Raw genomic sequence first — 14,934 nt, 5'->3', positions numbered from 1 at the left:
ATTTATTTTTCTTTTTTCTCTTCTTTTTTTTTTTTTTTAAGATTATTTATTCCATTTGAGAGAGAACGCAGAGCGAGTGAGAGAGAACGCGAGTTGCGGGGAGGAGGATGGGCAGAGGGAAAGAGAGAAGCAGGTTCCTTGAGCAGGCTTCCTGCTGAACCGGGAGCCGGAGGCCAGGCTTGATCCCAGGGCCCAGGGATCATGACCTGATCTGAAGGCTTAATCAACTGAACCACACAGGTGCCCCTATTTATTTATTTTTTTAAGATTTATCCATTTATTTATTTATTTTTTAAAGATTTTATTTATTTATCGGGGTGGGGGGAGAGAGCGAGCAGAGGCAGACAGAATGGCAGGCAGAGGCAGAGGGAGAAGCAGGCTCCCTGCTGAGCAAGGAGCCCGATGTGGGACTCGATCCCAGGATGCTGGGATCATGACCTGAGCCGAAGGCAGCTGCTTAACCAACTGAGCCACCCAGGTGTCCCTAAGATTTATCCATTTAATTTAGAGAGGGAGAGTGAGTACACACTCACAAGCATTTAGAGGGACAGAGGGAGAGGGAGAAGCAGACTCCTCACTGAGCAGGGAGCCCAGCTGGGGCTCTATTCTGGAACCCTGAGATCATGACCTGAGCTAATATCAAGAGTTGGATGCTCAACCAACTGAGCCACCCAGGCACTCCAAAGAGAAGTATTTCTTAAAGGGAAGGCAGGAAGGGGATTAAAAAAAAAAGAAAACAATTATCCAATGGTAAAAATTTGTGAATAGGCACCAAGTAGAAGGATACAGTTGGGGCTAAGGAACCAAAAGAAAGAGCTCTCAGACTCCCAAGCAAATCACTTATCCTCTGTGCCTGTTTCCTCAGGCTAATAATACTGATGAGGAGGGTGCTGGGTGGCTCACTGGGTAGAGCCTCTGCCTTCGGCTCGGGTCATGATCCCAGGGTCCTGGGATCGAGCTCCACATCGGGTGCTCTGCTCGGCGGCGAGCCTGCTTCCCTTCCTCTCTTTCTGCCTGCCTCTCTGCCTACTTGTGATCTCTGTCTGTGAAATAAATAAATAAAATCTTAAAAAAAAAAATACTGATGAGGTTTCATGGATGAAATAAGGTAAAGCGCGAACATACATGGCAAGAGCTCAAAAACCTCATCTACTATAACTAATTGGAGGGAAGAGTGGCGAGGAACCTGCTCTCTGTTGACATCTGACCCAGAGTCAGATGGGCTGGGAGTATCTCAGACATTCGGCCCAACAGTGGTGGGACACATGTAGCCTCAGTGTCATTGTGAGAGGCCATGGAGGGCCAAGATTAGAACACAGATCTGGGCTCCCAGTCAGCGAGTGCTCTGTCCATTCCATGCTTGGTACCATTCTCACCCAGCTACTCTGTCCTGAAAGGTTTGGCTTTTCTGCATACTCCTCCCCACTGGCTTCTCCCTTCTTCAACTCTCTTCCTCGAGCTGTCAAGAGCTAAGGTGGAAAGGGGAGTCTGGCTAGTGACCCTATCTGCTCAGATTCCTGGGTTTGGAGGAAGGTGAAGGCTGGGATCACGCAGATAGAGCGGCAGCAGCAGGAGAGACCCTGGATGACTGGAGAAAACAGTTTAAACACCATCCTCTCCTCTTTTTCCATCTGTTGAGGCATATCGTAGCTTAAGAGCCTGGTGCCAAGAGAATTGGAGCAGAGTGAGGTGTGGAGTGTGGGTGGTACGGCTCTAACACTTTCACACTCTCTGGGATTGTTTTTTCCATATCTCTTCCCTCACAGGACTGTGCGCTTCACTCCTCCTCTTGTACAGAGCCTGTAACTCAGAGTGTGTGTGTGTGTGTGTGTGCGTGGGTGCGCACGCATGCACGTGCGCAGAGCTGTTGTGGAATGTTTGTGCTGCAGGGGTGGTGGTTGGGGTGGGGATCAGGGGTATGGTTCGGTTTTCTGGGTGATACCTGTGAGGAGCATGTGCCTGTGTGCATATTGCATCAGTCCATGTGTGAGGAGTAGATTTTTTATGTAGGCAACGGGTGTGATCGATGCCTGTGCCATGTATATGCTGTATCTAAGGGTGTCAGGGGGTGTGTGTAGTAGGTTACTATGAATGCAGCCGGCCCTGCTTCCTCTCACAGCAAGCCTATGGAGACACATGCGGTTGCCAAAGTGAAGTAAGATTAAAGCACTACCATACATAGGAAGAGCTCAAAAACCTTATTACTTTTTTAAAAGATTTTACTTAGGGGCGCCTGGGTGGCTCCGTCCTGCGATCTAGCCCCTTATGGGGCTCTCTGTTCAGCAGGGAGCCTGCTTCCCTCTCTATCTCTGCCTGCCTCTCTGCCTACTTATGATTTCTGTCAAATAAATAAAATCTTAAAAAAAAAAAAAGCTTTTACTTATTTGAGAGAGGGAATACAAGCAGGGGGAGTGGGAGAGGGAGAAGGGGGCTTCCGGTAGTGCAGGAAGCCAGAAGGCGGGGCTCCATCCCCGGGATCATGACCTGGGATCATGACCCGAGCCGAAGGCAGATGCTTAACGACTGAGCCACCAAGGCGCCCCTCGAAATACTTAATTATTTTAATAACTGTTTGGGGTAAGAATAACCTGAGATCTTGGCTCTATGTTGACATCTTTATTGGGCAGTGTTGTCTCCGGGAACTGTTGGGGGGGCGCGGGTGCAAGGAGGGAACGCGGTGGGGAGGGGGCCCTGAGGATGGGCGCCACGAGGGTTTGGGAGCCGACAGCAAGTCCTCATCTTTAGAACTGGGCCTTGTGCTCCTGTGGAGGAGCGTGAGGGCAGAAAGAGAAAACGCAAAAGAAAAAAAGAAGAAGAAGAAGAAAAAAAAGAACGAACGCGAGCGAGCCGGAAACAGCCTTACTCCAGAGCGAGAAGGAGCCAGGAGAAGGCGGGTTGGCTGCGGGGAGGCGGGCGGGGCTCCAGGGCCGCGCGCGGCTGGGTTCCGACCGCTTGGGAGGGGCTGGATTGCGGCGGAAGCTTGAGGTGGAGAGAATGCCTGGGGCGGGGCTAAGAACGGGGGTGGGGGGTGGGGCGGGGCTAAGGTCTGGGGGTAGGACTAAGAGCTGGGAGTAGATCTGGAGAGGAACTAGGGATGGGATTGAGGGCTGGGCCTGAGCGGCCGAGCTAAGGTTTAGGCCTGAGAGAAAGAGGTGGTACGAAGGCTAAAAGGTGGGACAAAGAGGGTCTTGGAAGGAGCTGCAAGGCCCCGGATGAAGAGCGCGGCTGAAGCTTAGATTTGGGCTAAGACAACACAGAGCCGGGGGAGGGTGGAGGGGGGGATTGGGCAAGCATGAGGCGGAGTTAAGGCTGGATTGGGGCGAACCTGAGATTGGGGTTTACGGCTGGCTCGACCAAGCTGAGGTTCAGGATTGGACTTCTGCGAGGAAGAGTCTTATAGAGACGAGAACTGGGCTGAGAGCGATGTGGGTCAGGACGACACTGAGGATTGAAAGGTGGACTAAGGAAAAGACTGAGGACAATGCCAGCATCTGGGATGAGAGCAGCACTGGTAAAGAGGGGCGGGGCAGGAATTTGGGGGTGGGTTTCAGCCTGGGGGCGTGGCACCAAGGAGGGTTTAGAACTGGGAAGAGCTGGCGAAGGAGGCGGGGCCAGGGGCTGGGCTGGGGCGGAGCTAGGGCCTGGGGGCGGGCTCACGCCGAGCCGTGGACCAATGATTGAGGACTGGGGTCCTGAGGCCCTGGAGAGTCCGGCAGGAGCCAGAGCTACCAACCCAACCCCTAGTTTGTAGGGATGGAAGGCGTTGCGGTGCTGCCTCCGGAGGCCCGGATGCCGCCTAAGAAATGCGGATCCTGGCTGGAGCACCTGCTCCAGCACCCACCCTGTCGCCAGGCTGGGATGAGGGGTTTCATTTAGTCTGAGGGGAGGAAGGAGTCTGGAGGTTCCTCGCGTGACATCACAATCACCACCAGATGTGGGCGGGGCCAGAGGGGCATTTCCCAGGAGATGCGTGCACACAGCACTGTCTAATTCCCTCCTTCCTGCTTCCCCTCCTTTTCTCCCTTTCCCCTCCCTTCCTCCCCCATTCAGCTGCTTGGGTGTCCGACCTGGAACCCTGCCACCTGCGCCACAAGGGCGGGGGGAGCTTCTCGGCCTTCAGGACTGGGAGGATTCTGTATCAATGAGTCTTACCTGTGAGTTTTGAGTTAGGCCCCCGCGCCTGGTTGAATGCCCCTCCCAAGAAAAAAACCACAAGCTACCCTCTTCCTTTCAAGCTATCACTCTCCTCATTTCATTATGAAGTTCGCTCTGTGCCTGCCACAGTTACTTCTGCTGACGGAGCGCTGGACTGCTGCTCCAATAGGAGCTCTCCTGTCTGTGAAACTAGAGAGCAGGTTGCCTTCCTCGTATCTGAGGAGAGTTACTAAACCCCACCCCTTGGCAAACAGAGTTATGACTGTTAGGGCTTCTTGGTGGTTTGGGAAGAGTTCATCAGTGGACTCTGTCTACAAGCCGCCTTCACCATGACTCTGGAGAAAGCAAGAACATTGGAGTCAGATAAAGCAGAGTTTGAATCCTCACCCTTGGGCTTCAGGCTGGATCTGGGAGGTGGTGAAGTCAGGACTGAGTCAAACCAGAGGATGAAGAATTGGCTGTGTTGGAGCTGAAAAGCAGGTGCCATAGGGAAGTGACAGCTAGCAGGGTGGGCTTTGGATAGGAACCCCATGTAGACAGGGCTGAAGGAGCCCAGGTCATACAAGGCCAAGAAGATTAGGTTAACTCCTACCCCTACCATCTATTAACTTGTGTCTTTAGACAGGTTTTTTATCCTGAGTCTCTGAGTCCACATTGATAGAATGGATTGTGGTGAGGATTTTGAATCAAAGGCATATTTTAAAAGCCCAGTACAGTGCCTAACGTTGGGGAGATGCTCATCCTGGGTCGATTCTCTTTCTTTAGAAAAATCCCCAGCTTTGAACCCTGGGCAGAATTTCCAATGCTGTAGTTTCTTTGTGATTCCAATAGGGGATTAATTTTATTCTACTCATGTAGTCATTCAGTCCACCAACATTTGCTGGGCACTTTTAATGTCCCAGGACTTGCAGATACAGAGGCAGATCAAATATGGGTCATGTCTCATGTTGCCATAGAGTAAGTACATGAAATGCCATGGCAGGGTAAAGGGGCACAAGACATGTGTGACCAATTCTACTTGGGTGAATAGCATTGTTCTTTCCAAATGAACAGGTATTTCTGGGGAGGGAGAGGCAGGAGAGAAGGAATGGAGAAGGGAGTGGTGGGAGGAAGGATGAATGGGTGGGAGAAACTTATAACTGAGGAAGGAACCAGGACCTGGGTCCTGGTGGGGGGGGGGGTCCGTTATGTCATGATAAGGAGTTTCACTTCATCCTGAAGGCAATGGATGGCTATTGAACAGGAGGAACATGGTGTTTGAGTTGGTATTCTAGAAAATTCAGTTTGACTGCACTGTGAAGACTGAATGGGAGTAATGAAACAGAAGGCAAGGAGGCCAGCCAGGAGGCTCCTGCAGTGGTCTTAGGGATAATGGAAGTCTGAACCAAGATAGAGGCAGATGTGGGGGACACGTAGGCATGGCAAGACTTGGTCATCAAGTTGATGTAGAGGTAAAAGAAAGAACAATCCCTAGATTTCTAGATGAGGTGTCTGTTCCTCTCTGAAATGGAAGAGATAAGAGGAGACAGTTTATTGGGGGTAAGGAGAAGATGAAAGGCTTGTATGGGACATGCTGGTCTAAGATGTATTGGGGAAGTCCAAGAGGATATTAACTACGTGCTCAGGAAAGCTGTCTGGATTGGAGACCCTGATTTATGTCTTTTTTTTTTTTTTTTTTTTTTTTGGTGTATGTTGAAACCATGTAAGTAGATGACATTATCCAAGAGAAGGCTGTAGAGTCTTTGAGAAGGAGGCCAAACACAGAATCCTGGTCTTCTCCAATTTTAGGGGGACAGCAGAGGAAAAGGAAACTGCAAAGAAGTCAGGAAAGAAAGAAACAGCTAGTCAGAGAAGGAAGGCAGGTGAGAGGAGAGAGGTCTGTCATGGGAGTCAGCAGAACAGTTTGCAGGAGAAAAGAGATTGAATGGCCAAGAGTGTTGGGTGAGATGAGACAAAAAGAAGGCCACTGGGTTAAATTATTAGGAGATTGTTGGCGGGGGAGCGCCTGGCTGGCTCAGTTGGTAGAGCATGGGATTCAGTCTTGGGCTTGTGAGTTTGAGCCCCACTTTGGACATAGAGATTACTTAAAAAAATAATAATTAAAATCTTAAAAAAAAAATAAAAAGGAAATTGCTGCCTGGGCTCTTTTGAAAGAAGGGTCCAGTAGCTGCCATGTTGTACGTGGCTGACATGGAAGAGAGGGGACTCTGAGCTCACTGAAGATAGGGACTGGGCCTCCCTCACAGGTGCCTCCTGAAGCTAGTATGTCTGTTAGAGGAAGGAGTGAATGATACGGATTGAAAAGGATATGCAGTGTTAGAGGGAGGAACGGGGTTTATTGAGTGTTTTGTTTAGAGGGAGAAACAGGGTTTATAGAGTGTTTTGCTTAAAGATATTCATTGCCTGTAGAAGAAAAACCACAACAGTGAAGTGGGAGGAGGTAAACATTTCTGGCTGGGACCTAGAATCCAGGAGCTTTGGGCAGGAGGACAGCGGAGGGATACTTCCCCAGATTGGAGGAGAGAGGCTGAGGGTGGGAGGGGCCTGGGGTAATGCTGGTGCGATGAGCTCAGAGGAACAGCACCAGGGTGGGAAGCTCCAGAAGGTGCTAGAATTTTCATTTATTCATTCCTTCCATACATTTTGAGTACTTACTAAGCTGTGGAAAATAGAAGGAGATGACCAGGACCTGGCAATCAGCTCAAGGGACAGGACTCAGCTCTGATGCCCCAAAGGGGAAAGCTCATTGCAGGAAGGCAATCCTGTGGTGGTTGATGGTGGTGGGGTCTCAACCCAGGGAGGGACTGTCTGACCAGTCTCCTTACACCCCGGGAATTCCTGAAATTGTCCCTCCTTACCTCGGCTCTGGCTCATTCCTATTCATTACTCCGGACTCCACTCCTGCCATGCTTCTTCCAGGAAGTCTCTCTCAAGAGCCCCGCAACACTGGCGCTCTTGTTCTCTGCTTCCACAGGCCTCCTTCCCACCACCTCCCTTCCCATCAGGGTCTGTGTCACGCAGCTGCCTTGAACCGTTCATCCTCTGTGTCCCTCTCCTCACCTTGAGAACAGGCACTGTTGGGTTGTTTTGGAAATTTCCACATTCTCCCCCCCCCCCCCCCGGGGGGGCAGGTGGAGCTTGTCAGGGAATGGCTGAGGCCTGAAGGGCGTGGGGAGGGGGCTGCAGCTGCTGCCACTCTGTGCTCTCTCAGATGTAAACAGGTTACCGGGCTGGGAGAGAGGACATCTGCTGGCTGGTGTGCCTTCTAGCACTGATGCATCTACCTTCTCCTCTGAAGGTGGGTCCAGGGAATCTCTGGGCCCCGGGGTTCCCCATCCATCTCACTTGAGAGAACAGACGCCGGTGGCAGGCAGGAGGGAGAGAAGTGTTTGGTCCTGAACGGGTTCCCCCCCCACCCCATACTCCTGCCAGGCTGGGAGGGCCCATACCCCATTCCCCAAGTCCACAATTACTCCTATCTTCAGCTGTGCATCTTATGGGGCATGGATTTCTTTGACATATATGAACTGAGCCCTCTCGACAATCCTGCAAAATACATATTACTGCCATCCCCATTTTACGGATAAGGAAACGAAGTCTCAGAGAAGTCACGTGCTCTGGGATGCCCAGCTAGTGACAGAGCCGAGACTTGGATTCAGGCCTGTCTGATATGCCACTCTGCTGCCCCTTGCTCCCAGTTCAGCAGTGCTGAAGAAGGTAGAGGTGTTGGTGACCTGAGGTCCAGCCTCACGTGCCTTATTCCCCCCCGGGGTAGAAAGGGGTCATGGGAGAAGCAAAAAAGGAGGCCTCCAAGTGGGTCAGGGGTATGTGTGGGACCTGGGGCCCTCACAGCCTGGGGGAGAGAAGGGAAGGGAGGAGGAAAATGGGACAAAGCTCATACCAAGCTGCTGTCCCCTCATCTCTCAAGTACTTTTAAGGCCACTTGGACTGACACACCCCCAGCCTGGGTTACCTCCCTAGGGATGGCCAGTGAGAGGTCCTGTCCCAGTTCCACCTTCACAGAGGCTAGATAAAGGCTCAGTCCTCCTGGCCTGTCTGGGGGGAGGGGAGTAAGCTAGCCATAGCACCCCATACCAGGCGGGAACTCATCAGGGCCAGCTCACATCTTCCTCCACGCGTGGGAGGAGCTGGAGTTCAAGGGGGGACCTGCAAGAAGGTGCCTTGTTGTCTCTGTCCTGATACATGAGACCTTGGGCACGTGGAGTCACTTCATAGGCTCACCTTTTAGCTAGCGGCTTGAGGGAGAGCCATTGGTGGACTGGAGCCTTTGGCAGGGTCCGAGGGGAGGCAGTGGGGGTGTGCTGCTGTCGCCACCCCTGTGTGACCCAGACCCCACCACCCCCTCAGGTGAATTCAAAGACCTGGACAGGTGCTGCTGGAAACACAAACAGTGCACTGGGCATGTCATCCACCCCTTCCCCTCGGACTATGGCCACCACAACCTGCACCTGCACTCCATCAGCCACTGCGACTGCGAGTCTAGGTAAGGGCCCTCCTCCTTGGGAGACCCCCAGCCCAGGGGAGACTCCTGGGTGCAGCTAGGCCCACCATTGCCCTGTGGTTTGCCCCTCAGCTTTGACCCAGCACCGGCTAGCCTCACCGCAGCTTTGTAAACCTGGCTCCGCTCTGGAGCCACAGGGAGGAGGTCTTTCGGCAGTCTGGGCTGAGCCGGGAAGAAGCCAGCTGTCCCTCAGGCTTCTGGCTCTGGGTCCCCGGGGGAGTCACAGAGGCATGGGAGCCAGGCTGAGTCCTCTGTGTGGCAGGCTGAAGGACTGCTCAGAGAAGACAAATAGCGACAACTCCCGAGATGTGGGCCCAACCTGCTCCCGAGATGAGGGTCCAACATGTTTCAACATCATCCAGTCCCCTTGCTTTGAGCTCATCCCAGAGGAGGAGTGTGTGGAGCGGTTCTGGTATGGCTGGTGAGTGCCGGCAGGCTGACGGGCGGCACGAAGGGGCATGGGCCCCCCACTCTCTGTCAATCTTCTCTCCTCCTGTCCCCTTCCCTCCCAGGTGCAAAAGCTATAGGCCTGTCTCTGTGGCAGTGATCCACCATCCCATCCACCATGACTATGTGGCAGATGACTTGAATGAAGAGGAGGAGGAAGAAAGCAAGCCTCCCATTCCTACCCAGGTGGGGCCTGCCACCACCGCCCCCGCTGACACAGGCCTGGGCACTGTCACAACTACCCCGGACTCGGCAGCTCCCATCACTATCTGGCGCTCCGAGAGCCCCACAGGGAAGTCCCAGGGCAACAAGGTGATCAAGAAAGTAAAGAAGAAAAAAGAAAAGGAGAAAGACAAGGAAGAGGAGCTGGATGAGAAGCCAAAGCCGAAGAAAAAAGTCAAGAAGGGCAAGTTGATGAAGAAGAAAAGCCCGGTTAAATCGGAATCTTCACCTCCGGACTTGAACCGATCAATAAGCCCCAGAGAGCTGACCAGGATGTCAGAGTCCAGCCCAGACAGCCGGGAAGACCTGGAGAGTGAGGACAGTTACAATGACCCCCGGCGGGAGGAGCCCTCCAGTGACGATATCGTGGAGTCTTCCTCACCCAGGAAGAGAGAGAAGAACACAGTCCAGACTAAGAAAGCTGGGGCGAAGACCTCACCAGTCAAGAAGGTCAAGAGGAAATCTCCCCCAGGATCCAACCCCAATCTCAGTTGAGGCCAGGGCGTCCAGTGTGAAGAATAAATGCGATCAAGCCTGTAGCTGATGCCCTGCGGCTGTTCTCTCTTCCTCCAACCCATCCCCGGTTGGGGCAAGGAGGGGGGCTCTGCGCGTAGCTGGAGCTAAGGGGGGGCTGCAGGGGTATTTGAAGGGTAATGTGTCTTTCAGGAGGGAATCCGTGGGAACGTAGGTGGGAGGCCATGCAGCCTGTTTATCTGTAACATTGTAGGCTTGGGGCAGGAGAGGAGCACATCAGGGTGGGGTGGGAAGAAGGCTGCCCATCTCCTGGGAGATCGGTCTGTGTGAAATCTGCTCGGCGGACAGGCAGTGCTATCTGCAGCGATACCCCTAATAAACTGAACCTTTTAATCCACTCTGTGCCACTGTGCCTGGCCTTTCCCTCCTCTAAGTGGCCCTTAGGAAGACACGTGCTGGTGGCACCAAAGGGAACATCATCTTCCAGGCTGGTGTGTCCCTGCTCCTGCTAGGCCCTTCCAGACCTTTGTGCTGAAGGGTATGGAACTGAGTTCCTGGCAGACCAGCCTTTCCCTCCCAGCTCTTGCCAACAGCCAAAGAGGTCTTGAATGCTGGGATAAAGTCGAGATGGGAGACTCATTAAGTTTGGGCAGTAATGACCTTTTCTGAGTTCTCTGCTGAGCCCCAAGCAGAGGAAAAGGAGGGGGTAAAGGCTCACTTTCTCAGCACCAACTTGCAAAGCTGTGAGACAAGGCCCTTCTTAAGAAACATGGAATACCAGGAGTCTAGAACACAAAGAGGCAGTGGGGTTGGGGGAAAGGGCAAGGGCCAGACGCTGGTTGGACCAAGCTGGTAAGAGGGGGACTGGCCTCCCCTGCAACAGGCCGGCACTCCATTTTCCAGGGCGGGTGTGGGAGCAGACAAGCATGGGGCCCATCCTCGGCTGACATGTCTGTGTAGAGGTACTGTACTATCACAGACCGAGGCCCAGCTGGCAAAAAGAGTGTAGAGGGAGGAGGTAGAGGGGCTCGAGAAACTGAAACTTACTCTCGGCCCTTCTTCACTATGCCAGAGGTGGCTTGTGGACCCAGTAGTTGGAGTGGCTGCCTGCCAGTGTAGTAACAGCAGCTACTGGGTCCTAGGGCCTCACAAGGTCCGAGGCCCTGGGCTGAGCACGCACACATCCTCTCAGTGCTGGTAGCTGCCCTGACAAGGCAGGTAGCAATCACTCCACTTTACAGAGAAGATGGCACAGGCCCAGGGCTGGGGAAGCGGTGCAGGGATGTGATCCCAGGTAGTCAGATACAGATGCTGCTTGCTGTTCTGAGTCAGTCTCTCTGATGGCCTCGGAGGAGTTACAGGGAGCCTGCAGAGCTCCACACACTGCTCTGAAAGCCATCCTTCAAGCGCCGGAATGTTGGAGAGAGAGACTTTGCCAAGTGCTCTGTAGAAACACTGTTTATTCAAATGACAGGCAGGAAGCGGAGACAGCAGCACGTGGGTGAAGGCGGCCAGGCGGGGGCGGGGCAGGTTAGCACTGCTCCCCCACATTCCCTGCAATTCTGCTCTGCTAGCCACCCAGGCTGTCGGCATCAGGGTCAGAAATACTTTTCCTCCTCTCCCTCCTGCCCCAAACTGAATAAATAGCATTCCTCTCCCTGCGAGAGCTGGGGGAGACTCATGTGCTGAGCTTGGTGCCCCAGGGTCACAGCCCAGAGTCAGATGAGGGCAGAAGCTCAAAATGGCTTGTAGGGAGTAGAATACAAAACTGTTCCACTCTCATTCTCGTCTTCCTCTTCTTCCTCCCCACCACACACCCCTCCCAGCCTGGTCCCGGGACAGGTGGTCAGTGAGGGCCTGGAGTGGGGCACTGCTGCCTAGCGTGCACTGAGCTCAAATTCGTGAGGCCATCCAGCTTGTCACCCATCCAGGCTGACCACCAATGAGAATGTCAATTCACGCCACTTTATGGACAGTAAAGGAGGGGCAGGGAGTGAGGCAGTGGGCAGCTGGGCCTCTCCCAGCCTCAGAGGTAACCAGAGTCCTAGGGGCAGACCCCCTACCGATCCATCTCATCCAGGAGCGGGGTGGCATCGCCGGCAATGGACATGGGGGTGCTTTCGATCATGGGGCTGGGAGAGGGTCGAGGTGTCAGCCGCTGCTTCTGTTTCCGCCTCTCGGCTTCCTTCTCCTGTAGCCACTGCTCTGCCATCTTCCCCCAGTCGATGGCGGCATGGCTGTTGGACCTGGGAGCGGGAAAAGGGGCATCTGCGATCAGGACTCTCCCAGAGATCACTAGAAGAAAGCCTTCTCTTTTCCATCCTTATAGAAATGGACTACCTATTTTTGGCAGCAGCCATGGCCAGCTGCCACGTCACCCTCTTCTGTCTGCACCCATCGTCATCCCGGGCTATCACCTGGGTCACAGCTCTCACAAGGCCCAAGGTACCTGCCTATGCCGGGCCTGCTGGCCTCTTGACGATGCCCGCCCCAGGATCCTGCTCCATGCCACCGACCACACACTTACTTTGGCTGCTGCTGCCGTTGCCGAGAGCTGGAAGAAGGCTGGGGCTGGGCCTGGGCAGACTGTGGGGTGGTGCTGGCCTGGAGCTGGTGGTACTGTGGTGTGGTGATGGGCTGGCTGGGGGTTGTGTAGGAGTAGCTGGGGGTCATTAGTGGTGTGGCCACTGGCTGCTGGGCTGGCGTTGGGAATACCTGGACAAAGGAGAACCATTAAATGGCGATGAGACTGGGGCCTATTTGGCCTTGCTATGAACTTCTGACAAACTGAGAGCTGGGGCTTGGCCCAGAGCTTTCCAGCTAACCAACCATCTCTTGGGCAGTGTGTAGTCCCAAGCAGCAGATGGCGCCGGGCACAATGGGGCCCACCACTCCTGGCTGCCTAAGAGTTCCAAAGATCCCAAAGGACTGTGGAAAAATCAGACCTCACTCCCTTTACCCTCAAGTGGACCCATGGAAGAGGACTGTGGGTTGGAGACAGTTCCTAAGGCTGTGCTGACCCCATCTGTATGTATGAAGCCCCCCATGGTGGTCACTGCCAGAGGCCAGTCTATAGACACGGGAACGGATGACGTCCCCTTTCAGTCTTCTCCACCCCCTGCAGGGAGCCTTGTCCCCAAGCCACGTACATGGTAAGCGCTACTGCCCCCTCCACTGCCGCCATAGCCATACTGGCTGGAGGCCCACTGGGCTGGGGTGGCATTAGGGTTCTGTCCTTGGCCTGTCACGGCTGCAATGGCACTGAACATCTGGGAGGTCATGTTCTGGGGCAAGGCATTCACAGCTCGCGTCAGATCTGTAAGCACACAGAGGTGGGAGATGGGCACGTTATCAGTCCAAGTCCTTCTGGTCCCATCCCTCCAGGTCCTAGTCCCAGGGTTAAGCTCCTTACCTGCAAGGTTGATGTTGGCTGGGGTGGCATTGATAGAAGCAGGTGTCCGGGTCCTGCTGCTGCTACTGGGGGTGATGCCTACAGGAAATGGCTTAAGTTAGTTATGTCCCTCCAGGAACCTATTTCTGGTTTCACAACATAGGGGGCTGGAGGAGGTCTGAGGTGGGTAGAGAGAAGAGAAGCTGCACTGGCAAAGTAGATGGAGGACATCCTTGATGCCAGGAGGCTGAAGCAGGCATGAGACAGTTGTGGTGACAGCTTAGGCCTTGTCCCTTCCGCAGGGGGCAAGTGAGCATTCTGATTCAGGGCCTACCTGTCCCTCTAAGCACACTACAGAGCTCAGTGCAGAACTCACCCGGTACAGGATCCTGGTAGTGATCCTTAAACCATCTGAAAAGTCCATTCACAGTAGGGAAGATTTGGCCCCGGTACCGGAATCCTTCAGGAGTCACTGTTACATATTCTATCCTGGGATTTTGGAAGGAAACACATATCAGACACCACTTGGGGCCAGCCCTGAGCGAGCGGCCAGAAAAGATCTCTACCACTTGAAGGAGCCAAACTAGGTGCTGGGGGGAAAGCAGAGATGAAAGAGCACTGACTCCATCAAAGGAGGCCACACTCTGAGGAGGTAAGCAGGTCAAGGCCAGGCATCAGCAGCCCCTAGTATGCTAGGTACAGACCACCAGAGGAAGGCCTGCTGTGGGCTGGGCCACCACCCTGGGCTGTAGGATGATGGCAGCACCTGCAGATGAGGGTAAGACTGAGGTCCCGGTGTCAGGGCCGAAGGGGCTTCCCAGGGCAGCAAAAACAATTCCCTGAGACCTGGAATCTGGAAGCACCCCTGTTCAGGTGGGGAGTCTGACCTTACTCAACACTTGGCAGTGGTGGGAGTGCAGGAGGATGGGCTCTGGGTTCAGACCAGTTCTAGCTCTAGCTTTGCCTCGGTCATTCGATGCCTAGATGACCTTATATGAAGTTACTAACCCCAAATCTCAGCTTCATTTGAAAATGAGAGTAACAACACTTAAACCTTTAGAACTGAGTGTGGGGAATAAATGAGACAAGGCATGAGATACACTCAGCACAATGCCTGAAAGAGAGCTCTGTTCAATTAAGGATAACTGTCAATGACCAACAGACAAAGACAACTACCACCATATCCTTATTTATACCGAAGTTGAACTCTGCTTCCTAAATGTGATGACAAACAAGTGTTCTTAGTTTGGCGACAGAAGGAATCTGCACACCTTCCCATGGAAGGTTATCACGGTGCTTCTACTCCCTTGTTTAAAGCTCCCTCCTTTGTTCAACCGTTCCTCATGGGAGGTGTCCAGCCAAGAGCTCTGGCTGCCATCCTCTGGAAGCATGATGGTGAATCAGAAATGGCTTCCCAGAAACGACAGCAGTATTCCATATGTGCCCAAGGTGGTGTAGGGTCTGGTCTAGAGCTTCTTGTCACCAAGCCACTGAACCCTCACCTATAGTCTACACTATCTAGCATGTGCAGGCAGTAGGAGGACAAGAGCAGAAATGCACTGGCCTTGGCCAAGGGGCGAAGAGAGGATGGGGGCATAGAGAAGGATGCTGGGTAACAGACAAAAAGAAAGCAGAGCCCTCCCCCCCCAACCCCAAAAGAGACTTTGATTCAGCGTGAGCTCGAGGGACCCAAAGGAATACGTAGGAAGGTCAGCTTAGTCAC

The 14,934-nt window shown here is 53.5% G+C and overlaps 2 protein-coding genes across 9 annotated transcripts in view; one reads left to right on the top strand and one right to left on the bottom strand.

Annotated features, from left to right (window-relative positions):
- The first annotated feature begins 3,045 nt into the window (after window positions 1-3,045).
- Window positions 3,046-10,220, top strand: PROCA1 (protein interacting with cyclin A1). 4 transcript variants are annotated; one of them, XM_059380863.1, is made up of 6 exons: window positions 3,425-3,511; window positions 4,051-4,154; window positions 7,367-7,453; window positions 8,524-8,659; window positions 8,940-9,098; window positions 9,190-10,216. In XM_059380863.1, the coding sequence occupies exons 2-6, from the start codon at window positions 4,142-4,144 to the stop codon at window positions 9,839-9,841; spliced, it is 1,047 nt and encodes a 348-aa protein (XP_059236846.1). In that variant the 5' UTR covers window positions 3,425-3,511; window positions 4,051-4,141; the 3' UTR covers window positions 9,842-10,216. The 4 variants fall into 4 exon arrangements, with proteins under 4 accessions (XP_059236845.1, XP_059236847.1, XP_059236844.1 ...); XM_059380862.1 differs by lacking the exon at window positions 4,051-4,154 and having other exon boundaries at window positions 3,046-3,511; window positions 9,190-10,215; XM_059380864.1 differs by lacking the exons at window positions 4,051-4,154; window positions 7,367-7,453 and having other exon boundaries at window positions 3,046-3,511; window positions 9,190-10,220.
- A 1,043-nt stretch (window positions 10,221-11,263) lies between these two features.
- Window positions 11,264-14,934, bottom strand: part of SUPT6H (SPT6 homolog, histone chaperone and transcription elongation factor) — a 33,611-nt gene continuing 29,940 nt past the window's right edge. For all 5 annotated transcript variants that reach the window (XM_059379780.1, XM_059379778.1, XM_059379777.1 and 2 more), the window contains 5 exons: window positions 13,588-13,700; window positions 13,233-13,310; window positions 12,970-13,136; window positions 12,348-12,535; window positions 11,264-12,066 (listed from right to left, as the gene is read on the bottom strand). In XM_059379780.1, the coding sequence (XP_059235763.1) occupies window positions 11,880-12,066; window positions 12,348-12,535; window positions 12,970-13,136; window positions 13,233-13,310; window positions 13,588-13,700 (733 nt within the window). In that variant the 3' untranslated portion in view covers window positions 11,264-11,879. The remainder of the gene's footprint in view (window positions 12,067-12,347; window positions 12,536-12,969; window positions 13,137-13,232; window positions 13,311-13,587; window positions 13,701-14,934) is intronic.

Source organism: Mustela nigripes, chromosome 16, assembly GCF_022355385.1.
Source record: "Mustela nigripes isolate SB6536 chromosome 16, MUSNIG.SB6536, whole genome shotgun sequence".
Classification (NCBI taxonomy): Eukaryota; Metazoa; Chordata; class Mammalia; order Carnivora; family Mustelidae; genus Mustela; species Mustela nigripes.
Note: the sequence above shows the minus strand (reverse complement) of the source record. Positions and strands in the feature narration are given on the sequence as shown.